Below are 12,293 nucleotides of genomic sequence, written 5' to 3' on the forward strand. Positions count from 1 at the left end.
TGGAATGCTCCTTGCACCATGTAAGGACTGGGCTAGAATGTCAAATTATAGGAGACCACATGTAGAGAGAGTGGGCCAACCCACAACCAGCACCAAGGTCTGAAATGTGAGGAAGGTCATTTAGATCCTCTGGCACCAGCCAAGCTGCCAGCTGATTGCAGGCTCATGAGTGAGCCCAGGTGAGACCAACAGAAGAACCATCTAGTTAACTGACAGACTTGTGGCATTAATCAGTTGTTTTAAGCTACTAAGTAACTGAAACTTGGGGAAGGAGTATCACAGGCAGAGGGAACAAGTTACAAAAGCCCTGATGCCATGACCTGTTTAGGAACAGCAAGAAGGCCGGTGTGCTCTAGCCAGAGCACAGTGATTGAAGGTGAGAGATAGGGTTAGAGAGGTTGCAAGAGCCAGATCACAGGGCTTTACCGTGGTAAAGACTCTGGCTTTTACTTTAAGTGAAATGGGATGCCATGGGAGATTTCTGAGTAGAGGAGTGACATGATTTTACTTACATTTAAAAGGAATCTCTCTGGCTGTAGAGAATAGAAATTGGAGAATGGAAATGCTGTAAAGACTTAAGCAGAAAGATCAATTAGGGGCCATGGTAATTATTTGGAAACAGGATGATGGTGACTAGGACTAGAGAAGCTGTAGGGTGTTGAGAAGTGGTAGGATTTTGGATATATTTTTTTAAATAGAGGCTATAGGGTTTGTTTATATGTGGTATTTGAGAGTCAGGGATGACTCCCAGGTTTTTAGTTTGGGCAGATGACACAGTGGGTTGCCATTTAGTCAGATGAGGAAAACTATAGAAGAACAAGCTTAGGGGAAAATCAGAAGTTCACTATTTTTTTAACATTTTAAGCTCGAGATGCCTTTTAGACATCTCAGTGTATTTGCTGAGTGGCATTCAAGTCCAGAGCTCAGGGGTGAAGTCTGCACTAAATTTAGGGACCTAAAACATATACATTGTTTATGTTTTAAAACCCTGAGACTAGATTTATCGAGTAAAGGAAGGGGTAATGGATGGATGGGCAGAAAGTTTTAGAGCTTTATCTTCTTTATATTTGGGTTATTTTGTGAGATAATATTTTTTAATATAATTATACTACTTTAAATGCTTTCTTCCAGGAAGTTTGTGATTTATAACTTTGTTTTTCTAAAAATTTTATGTTTGTTAATTTTATTTTCACAATATTACTCATGACTGAGAACTTTACATCCATTTATTGGTTCATTTTATGCCTTCTGAATGGTTAAACAAATAATTTTGAAACACAAAAACATATGAATCTTAGTGCTTAAAATTGCAAAGAATATTCACTTATTTCACATGAAAATATTTTAATACTACATGCAATCCTGTTATATTTACTGTTGAAATTCAAAGGTTAACTACATTTTGCTTAAAATAAAACCTGTGCTAAAGAGTAGATAGGGACTTCCACCTCTGGTTGAGATGTAGAAAGTTGCAGTAGACCATCATTCCTGTCTTAACAATGTGAAGAAAGTAAATATGCCACAATATCTTTGTTTGTTTTTAACCTATTAGAGAGTTGATGACACAAAGGTTCTTTGTTTGTTTTTAACCTATTAGAGAGTTGATGACACAAAGAAACCTAAATAAACTAGATTCCAAAAAGGGATGAGACTTTCATGGGAAAGAAGACCCATGGCTACATCCCTGGAATCACAGCAGGAGGAGAAGGGAATCTACTATAGTTGGAAGTGAAGAGAAACCAGTTGAAATTTTACCAAGCTTTTTGTGGTCATGTATGGGCTGACATGAGAGATTAGAATTCCAAGAAGCCCTAGTCACAGAGCAAGTTTATACCCACTCTCCAGTTCTTTCTTGCAGTGCCTTTATGGAGTACCAGTGGTGGTGTGCCAAAGACTGGGGTGAGACAGAAGAGTTGAGAGGGATCCCTCATTGAAGTGCACTGAGCATTCACTGAGCACAAAGTAGCAGTTCACTGAAGCTGGAAACTAGGACATCAGGGTAAAAAGATGCCTCTGGAGGTGCAGAAAATTAGGGGACAGGGCTGGAAAACAAAAAAGTCCTCAGCAACTGTAAAGCTGATGGGTAGACAGCAAAGCAGAGAGAGATATAGTATAGTTTATAAAGCTAGTGACTGGGCTGTAAAGCAGAGAGACATCTGGAGTCTTGCTAGTACTCAGATCTCAAGCCCTGTTGAAGAAAAATCTGAATCCTGCCCTTAAAATATTTGAAGTCAGTGGTGAATGAAATTTAACTAAAGCAGCAACAAAGCCCAGACCCGGCTCAATTACAGACTCCATCAATTCAACTTCTATCAGTCAGAGCAAAGACTATGCACTTTTCTAGAGATAGATATTGTTTATTCCATCTCTGTTCTTTTATACCATTATCTGTTGTATGATCACAAATTATGAGACGTATGAAGAAGCAGGAATATGTAACTTGCAATCAAGTAAAAGAAAAATAGTAGAAACAGTCCCACAGTTGATGTAGATGTTGAGATTAGAATAAAGAAAAGACTTTATAATGATTATGCTGTAGACAGTAGAGGATCTAGTCAAGAGGTGAAAAACTTTGTGAAGAGATGGTAATTTTAGTACAAAAATGGAAAGTATTGAACCAAATGAAAATCCTAGAATTGAAGCATACAATATCAAAAATGAAGAATTCATTAACTGGGTTTATCCAGATTGAACAGAGCAGAACAAAAGATCAGTGAACTTGAAGACAGTCAGTATCCCAACTGAAGCGCAAAGAGAAGGAAGATTTCTTTTAAAGGGAATAGAGTGTCTGAGACTTGTGGAACAATAGTAAATGGCATACCATATCCATAATTGTAGACCTAGAAAAAAGAAGGGGGAGAGAGATTGGGACAGAACAAAAATATTTGAAGAGATAATTGAGTTTCCAAAAGTGATGGAAGATATCAACCTACAGTGCCAAGATGCTCAACAAACCCCAAACACATAAATATAAAGGAAACCACATCTGGCCACATCATAATCAACTAACTGAAAACCAAAGATAGAAAATTTTATAAGCAGCCAGAAGAGAGAGGACATATTCAAGGAACCACAGTAAGAGTGCTTGATGGTTTCTTATTATAAAAAAAACAGAATCCAGAAGACAATGGAATGGCATCTTTAAAAAACTGGAAACAGCAAAAATATTCATTTTTTTAAAAAGAGGAAGCACAATGAAGGCATTTTCAGGCAGATAAAAGCAGAGATAATTTGTTTCCGTCAGACCTATACCATAAGAAATACTAAAGGAAGTTCTGCTAGGTAAAAGAAAATAATTCTAGGCTAAAGACAGGATGTGCAGGAAAGAAGGAAGAGAGCTAAAAATAAAGGGTAAATATAAAAGACCACTGTTTTCATTATTTTTAGTTATGTATATTAATATATCCTATCTTTTAAAAGACCATTGACAGGTTAAAACCAACTAATATTGATAAATTGTAGGGAATAATACCAACATAGTGGGTCTTGAAACATATATAGAAATAAAATCTAAAAATCACGCAAGGTAGAAAGAAGGTAAATAGAAGTATATGTAAAGTCTTATGTTATTCAATTGTAATATATTATTTGATGGTACACTGTGATAACAATATGTGTTGTGACCTAAAGTAACACAAAGAGCTATTTCTAAAAAGTTAATAGAGGAATTTTAAATGGAACACTAAAAATATTACTCATTCAAAGAAAGACAGGTAGGGGGCACAGAGGAGTAAAAGAAGAGATGGGCAAAAGGAAAACTTACCAACATAGTAAAATTAAACACACCTATATCAATAATTATATTAAAAGTAAATGGTCTATTTTAAACTCTCCACTTAAAAGACAGTTTATCAAACTAGATTAAAAAAACAAGCAAGAACCAACTATATGCTGATTAGAAGAGACACTTTAAATATGAAGAAACAGATAGTTTGAAATAAAAAAGAATGAAAAAGATGTACTTTGTAAGGAGTAAGATAGGGAAGTAGAATTCAAGACAGAATTACTAGAGATGAAGAGTAAAGTCTCACATCAAAAATGTATAGCCATCAGGAATAAAGATGCAAATGTGGAGAACAGACTTGAGGACATGGGGTGGGGGGCAAAGGGGAAGCTGGGACAATGAAGTGAGAGAGTAGGATTGACATATACACGCTACCAAATATAAAATAGCTAGTGGGAATCTGCTGCATAACACAGGGAGATCAACTGGATAATGGGTGGTGACTTAGAGGGGTGGGATAGGGAGGGTGGGAAGGTGTCGTGGTAGGGAGGGGATATGGGGATATATGTATAAATATAGCTGATTCACTGTTGTACAGCAAAAACTGGCACAACAGTGTAAAGCAATTATATTCCAATAAAGAGCTTTTAAAAAATGTATAGCCATCATGAATGTGTATTATCTACATAAAAATACATGAATCTCAAACTGATAAAACTAAAGGGAGAAATAGATAAATTCACAATCATAGTTGGTAACTTTTACATCTCTCAGTTATTGATAGAATATGTAAAAATTAATAAAGATACAGATGATGTGAATAACACATCAAATCAATTTGATGTAACTGATTTTTGTAGAACATTACACCCAAGAACTAGAGGATACACATTATTTTCTAGTGCATATGAAACATTCACCAAGATAGATCATGTGCTCAGGCACAAAACAGATATCAACAAATTTCAAAAGACTGAATTCTTACAGAATATATTCTCTGACTTTAATTAAAATGAATAGCAAGAGAATAGCAAATCTTTATAACAATGATGATGGAAACACAATACATCAAAATTTATGAGATTCAGCTACGGCAGTGCTTAGAGGAAAATTAATACCTTTCAATACTCTATTAGAAAAGAAAGAATCAAAGAACTAAGTTTCCATCTTAAAAAACAGAGAGAGAACAAATTAAACCAATAGTAGAAGAAAGGAGATAATAAAGAGAGGAATGGAAATCAGTGAAACAGAAAGCAGACAAACAAAAGAGAAGGTAAATGTGGAATAAACAATTTCTTGTCTCTCAGCTCCAAATCCACCCTTCTTTGCCCGGTACTGAAGCTGGATGCTCTGAACTTTTCCCCTTTGCTGACTGGCTTGATTTTAGGTTTTGTCAATAGATATTTCTGTTGGTTCTTTGTAAGGTCATAGCAGGAGAGAAGGGGCTTTCTTTTTGGTATGTTTATACTTGTTTTCCTAGCACCTTAGCCACTAAATGAGCGTGTGGGAGGACCAGTAGCACTTACCTCAGTAGTCCTCCTTGACAAGCTCCAGCTCATCCACACCCTCTGGCAAATTTCTCTGCCACCCAGTGAACCACTTCTACAGATGAACTCTGGTCAGCCCATGCCCTGCAGGAAGTTTCTCAGCCACCCACTGGGCTGTTCCTATGAACCAGCTCTGGCCCTAGCCCTCTGGCAGGTTTCTTCCCTACAGGGAGTGTTGTTTCTGAGGCAGCACACCTCATACAATGAGGTGGGAATCTCAGCAGGGAGGAAGAAAGGGAACTTAATTCATTGCTTAATTATTTTCCCTCCATTTAGAGGTGGTAGCTGCCTTTGGATACCTTAGAATAGTACTATCCAACAGAAGCCACACGTGTAATTTAAAATTTTCTAATAGCCACATTTTAAAAAAGTAAAAAGAAAAATGTGAAGTTTATTTTTTAGATATATTTTAACACAATACATCTAAAATATCTTTTTAATATAAAGTCATTATAAAACTATTAAGCTATTTTAACCTTTTTTTTATATGAAGCCTTTGAAATCCAGTGTATATTTTATGCTTATAGCACATCTCCATTCCAACTAGCCACATTTCGAGTGTTCACAAGCCACTTCAGTGGCAAGTGGTTATCTACCATATTGGACAGTATATAGCCTTAACTCCTCTTCTACTCCTTATCATTGTTGACGACCTTTTACTTACTGACAGTTCTTCAGGTTAAATTTTCCATGTTCAAATTACTAATGTGGTTTCTGTCTCCTAACTGAGTTCTGATTGATTCAGAGCTCAGTTTTCTTTTGAAAAGATTGATAAAATTGATAAACTATCAATTCTGATCAGGGCCAAAAAGAGAGAAAGCACAAATTACCTTTATCAAGGACATCACTAGAGAGTCTCTAAACTTTTAAAATATAGTAGAAGATATTATAAACATCATAATGCCAATATATTGTACAACTAAGATGAAATGAAAAATACTCTTGAAAAGTGCAACTTATTAAAATTCTCAGAAGAAAAAAGAAAGGAAGAAAAATTGAATAACCCTCTCTTAAAGAAACTGAATTTGTAATAAAAAAACCTTCCAATAAATAAAAGTCCAGGTCCCAGATGGCTTTACTTGTGAATTCTACCACATATTTAAGAAAGAAGTAATACCAGTCTTATAACATTCTTTCAGAAAACGGGATAATATTGGGAACACTGAACTTGTTTATGAGGCCAGCATAACTCTGATACGAAAACCTGGTAACGTTTAAGAAAGAAAAAAAGTATAGCCAGGTGTCCCCCATAACACAAACTCAGATATCCTTAATATATTAACAAATAGAATTTAGTAATATTTTAAAATAATACTACATCATGATCAGTGGGTTTTATTTCAGGAATATAAAGTTGGTTCAACATTATAAAATAATAAATTAACATAATCTATCCTATTAATAAAGGAAAAGATATTATGATTGTCTCATAGACTAAGAAAAAGCATTTGATGAAGTCAGCACCCATTTATAATTTTTAAAAACTTTATGCAAGGACTTCCTAGGTGGCGCAGTGGTTAAGAATCCACCTGCCAATGCAGGGGACACAGGTTCGAGCCCTGCTCTGGGAAGATTCCACATGCTGTGGAGCAACTAAGCCTATGCGCCATAACTATTGAGCCTGTGCTCTATAGCCCACAAGCCACAACTGTTGAGCCCGTGTGCTGCAGCTATTGAAGCCCACGTGCCTAGAGCCTGTGCTCCGCAACAAGAGAAGCCACTACAATGAGGAGCCTGCACAACACAATGAGGAGCCTACACAACACAATGAAGAGTAGCCCCTGCTCGCAGCAACTAGAGAAAGCCCGTGTGCAGCAACAAAGACCCAACGCAGCCAATAAATAAAATAAATTTATTAAAAAAAAAACTTTATGCAAACTAGGAATGGAAAATTGCTAAATATCAACTTGACAAACGTTCTCCACAAAAAAACATAGCTAACATCATACTTAATGGTGAAACACTGAATGCTTTACACCTAAAATAGGAAACAAAGCAAGGATTTCACTTTCACCACTTCCTGAGTAGGAGGGTTCCCTTTTCTCCACATCCTCTCTAGCATTTGTTATTTGTAGACTTTTTAATGATGGCCATTCTGACCATTAGAATGAAGTGATACCTCATTGTAGTTTAGATTTGTGTTTCTCTAATTATTAACAATGTTGAACATTTTTTCATGTACCTATTGGCCATTTGTATTTCTTCTTTGGAGAAATGTCTATTTAGGTCTACTGCCCATTTTTTAAAAAATTAATTAATTAATTTATTTATTGGCTGCCTTGGGTCCTCGTTGCTGCATGCAGGCTTTCTGTAATTGCAGTGAGCAGGGGCTGCTCCTCGTTGTAGTGCACAGGCTTCCCATTGCGGTGGCCTCTCGTGTCATGGAGCACAGGCTCTAGGCGCATGGGCCTCAGCAGTTGCAGCATGTGGGCTCAGTGGTTGTGGCTTGCAGGCTCTAGAGCACAGGCCCAGCAGCTGTGGCACACGGGCTTAGCTGCTCCGAGGCATGTGGAATCTTCATGGACCAGGGCTCGAACCCGTGTCCCCTGTGTTGACAGGTGGACTCCCAACCACCACGCCAGCAGGGAAGCCCTGCTGCCCATTTTTTAATTGAGTTGTTTGTTTGTTTCTGTTGAGTTGTTTGTATATTTTGGAAATTAAGCCCTTGTCAGTTGCATCATTTGCAAATATTTTCTCCCATTCTGTAGGTTGTCTTTTTGTTTTGTTTATGGTTTCTTTGCTGTGCAAAAGCTTGTAAGTTTAGTTAGGTCCCATTTGTTTGGTTTTGTTTTTATTTCGATTGCCTCAGGAGACTGTGTTGTCTATATTTTTACCTTTAGTTTGCTGACTTATAGTCCCTTCCTTTTCAAAAAGGGAAAAGGGGAGGGAGTGTTATTGACTTGTTTTAAACAACAACATTTACTAACTAAAAACTAAAGTATTTGTCAAAAAAATTATAGAATTAAATTACAAACTAGAAAAAAAGTGACATTTGTGACAGAGAAAGTTTGCTATCATTAAAATATAAGGAACTCTTCTAGATCCATGAGAGAAAAATTAACTGTGATGGGAACCCAAGCAAACATAAGCTACAACTCACAAAGAAAGAAATATACAAATGGCTAGTAATAATAACAGCTGTCATTCATTGAGGACTCTGTCCTAAATAATTACATGCGTTGTCTCATTTAACCTTTCAGCAGCTCAGTAATGTTATTTTTTTCATTTTACTGTAATAAACACTTACCTAGTATTTGTTATATGCTAGGTAGAGTTGGAGCTTTTCACTTTTTTCCAGCCTGTGTTGTTATAATAGAAAAAGTAATTATTAAAATTCTTGTATGTTTTTTGCCCCTGTGTCTTATTTTAGGAATGGAACATTACTAAACTTTCAATTGAATATGATTCTGAGCCCTTTGGAAAGGAACGAGATGCAGCTATTAAGAAACTGGCTACAGAAGCTGGAGTGGAAGTAATTGTACGAATTTCACATACATTATATGACCTAGACAAGTAAGTTTTTTTTAATGGTAAAATATACATAACATAATATTTGTCATCTTAACCATTTTTAAGTGTACATTTCAGTGGTTTTAAGTACATAGACAATGTACTGTGGGACTAGTTTATAAAGTGGAAGTAAAAACATACATAATAGAGTTACGGGAGAATTAAATGAATATATGTTAAACCTTTAGCATTTTATTTAACTGCTGTGATTTTTGTTTACCCAGTGATAGATACCAAAATTAGAGACGTAAGTGCATAAGATAACTATACTCAGAATTTCAATTTCAAAACTTAAAAGTATCACAAAATTATCTTTGACTATTCTAACTTAGCCTACTCACTTGCCTTTCTGGGCTGTTAGCAATATTAATTTTATAGTTTATATGACATACATAGCCATAAACTGCCTTGATATATTTTTTATATATACATAAGTATATTATATATATATAATTTACATATATATAAATATAAATCATATATTTTATGTGATTGTCATAAGTTATTTTATGTGTGTATATCTAGTCTATCTGGATTTTAAGTCCGTATGCAAATTTTATCTAATATTCCATAGTCCTCTGAACAATGGTGTAATATCATTTCTCAAAGTATATTTCCTGAAATATCAGTTTTTGGTGATGCTTTGTCCAACGGAGATTCAGTGGTCAAGTTTAAATTTAGAACATTTTATATGCTGTAAGATTTGAAGGTTCATAAGATTTGTTAACATTAACCTTTAGCATACTGTCATCCTTACAAGTGCTGAAATCTCATAATTTATGTACCTTTTAAATTATTTTACTTTTTTAGTTATTTTCACATTTTGTCAAGTTAATAAAGCTAATTCTGTAAGTAACATGACAAACTAGTTAATTTTATTCCACTTTTCCAAATGTATCAAAAAATTGTGGCTTGATTCAGGCAAGGGTCTTACTTGATATTAAGCCAGAAGTCATATATCCTTTGATAATAAACTTGCCTTCTAGTTTACCAGATTTCTTAACTTTAGAGAGCTGATAACAAGGAGGCAAAACAAGATAAGAGCAATTGCTGTAAGTGGGAAATTCAGTGTTGTGCATAAAATTGGATTGTTTGTTAGATTGAATGTGAATATTTACCACATATAATCCATCATATAAAAATGTAACATATAGAAAACATTTTTCCCAAGGTTTTTATTTTGCTTCTGTTATGTAATTAGCAGTGTCCTCAGTAGTATCATTGTAGTGGACAGATTTCATTTTGACCCTATGTATAAACTCAAAGTCTTATACCAAAGCAAAATTACTGAAAGCAGCGAACGTAGTTTTTATGGTAGTTACTTTCTGTACGTACAATTGATACATAATATATGTATGATTAAAAACTGCACTGTATTTGGATTAAGAAAACCTTGATTTGCTATTTATTAGTTATGTGACGTTGCCTAGTTTATTAAATTCTCTCAAGGCTTCAGTTTCTGATACATAAAACGGTGAATTGAACTTTTACTAAAAATTTTTTATTAAGGCTAAATGCTAGTAAGCAAATGGCCATAGTGAAAAAGAATAATTGGTATTTCCAAACTGTGTTTAAATCAGACTACCATTGGTAAGGCTTATCTTTCCTTTTTGTATTACTTAATTGAGAAATTAGTGATCAGAATTAAATACAAAATATATACATAAGATAAATATGCTGACGTTTAACAAAAACAGGAGCACAGTAGAAAATAGCAAGTGATTTTCACTGCAGTAATATAGAATCCTAATTAATGGGACTTGCTAATTGCTCCTTGATATAATATTGGCCTGGTTTAGTTTTTTTGCTTTTTTTGTGTTTTTTTTAAAATAAATTTGTTTACTGGCTGTGTTCGATGTTTGTTGCTGCATGCAGCCTTTCTCTAGTTGCGGAGAGCAGGGGCTGCTCTTCATTGTGGTGCGCAGGCTTCTCTTGTTTTGGAGCACAGGGTCTAGGCCCACGGGCTTCAGTAGTTGTGGCTCACAGGCTCTAGAGCACAGGCTCAGTAGTTGTGGCACACAGGCTTAGTTGCTGTGTGGGATCTTCCCACACCAGAGATGGAACCTGTGTCCCCTGCATTGGCAGGTGGACTCTTAACCACAGCGCCACCAGGGAATTCCCCTGGTTTAGTTTTTATTGATGATTAAGAGATTCTTTGAGCTGTGTTGTGGTATGTTTTTATATTTCCATATGTTTTTTTGTTTGTTTTTGCCTTTAAGGCTTATTTAGCCACTTGTTTTTTCCACTCATAAGTGTTAAAAGTTTTGATATTTGTATGCTGTATATTTTTGACTTCTAGCAGATGTCTATAAAATGAAGAGAATGATTTTTAGATTTGTTAATGATTTTAACAAGTTTCTTGGTCCTATAAGAAGCTGACATTCTCCTAAGAGTCTTAAGTGATTCATTTAATTTGCTGATTTTAAGCCTTTTCACAGTTTATCAATAAAAATATATTGTCCTTTTCGTACTAACAGCATTTTACTAACTTTTGTAATAGGATCATAGAACTAAATGGTGGACAACCACCTCTTACTTATAAAAGATTCCAGACTCTCATCAGCAAAATGGAACCACTAGAGATGCCAGTAGAGACAATCACTTCAGAAGTGATAGAAAAGTGCACAACTCCTCTGTCTGATGACCATGATGAGAAATATGGAGTCCCTTCACTGGAAGAACTAGGTAGGTGTAAAGGTATTACACATGTGGAGCTTAAGATTTAATAAACCATTCAGAAAAATTCTACTTCTAATTTGACATGTAAAGTATTTTGTGCTAAAAGAAAAAGGAGAAAAAAGAAAAGAAACTCTTTAGGAAGTGATAAATCTGTGCATTTTTTATGTGTTCTATAAATATATGGTCTATCTGTTATCACCTTAAGATGTACATCTTAAAGAAAGACCATGTTATATATCATCTGTTTGTGAGGAATTTTTTTTTCTTTTCTTTTTAGGTTTTGATACAGATGGCTTACCTTCTGCAGTGTGGCCAGGCGGAGAAACTGAAGCACTTACACGTTTGGAAAGGCACTTGGAGAGAAAAGTATAATACAGATGATGTTTATATTGTCAAACTGGCATTTTAAAAATAATTTCACTCTTTTTTAAAAACAAAAAAAAAGTGTTGAAAAAGAATTGAGAGAAATAGTTAAAATAGCACAAACTTAGTTGTTTGAAAATTAACTTCATTTAAATAGCCTTCTTCCTCCGCTTCTGATTATTTCCTCTTTAACTACTATCAATAGTATCCCTTCTATTCTTTCTGTGTAAGCTGGTATCTGATGAGTATAACTTTGAAGCTAGGATAGAGTTCTTCTGTTTCACATTTATCTCAGTGTCAGAGAGATAGGTTGAAGGTGCTCTCAGCCTTGTGTTAGGAATTTGCTGCATGAAGATGACTAAAACAAAAGAATTCTCACTTTTATCTTTCTTGTTTTTTTATTAAAACCTGTAATTTGTGGCCGGGAAAATGAGATTTTATTTCCCAAGGACTATGTAACTTTTTAAAAA

General features: G+C 35.0%; 1 protein-coding gene across 4 annotated transcripts in view; it reads left to right on the forward strand.

Annotated features, from left to right (window-relative positions):
• Positions 1–12,293, forward strand: part of CRY1 (cryptochrome circadian regulator 1) — a 77,213-nt gene that overhangs the window by 55,681 nt on the left and 9,239 nt on the right. For all 4 annotated transcript variants that reach the window (XM_057740550.1, XM_057740548.1, XM_057740551.1 and 1 more), the window contains exons 3-5: positions 8,642–8,784; positions 11,282–11,466; positions 11,738–11,826. In XM_057740550.1, the coding sequence (XP_057596533.1) occupies positions 8,642–8,784; positions 11,282–11,466; positions 11,738–11,826 (417 nt within the window). The remainder of the gene's footprint in view (positions 1–8,641; positions 8,785–11,281; positions 11,467–11,737; positions 11,827–12,293) is intronic.

Source organism: Hippopotamus amphibius, chromosome 7 (assembly GCF_030028045.1).
Source record: "Hippopotamus amphibius kiboko isolate mHipAmp2 chromosome 7, mHipAmp2.hap2, whole genome shotgun sequence".
Taxonomy (NCBI): Eukaryota; Metazoa; Chordata; class Mammalia; order Artiodactyla; family Hippopotamidae; genus Hippopotamus; species Hippopotamus amphibius.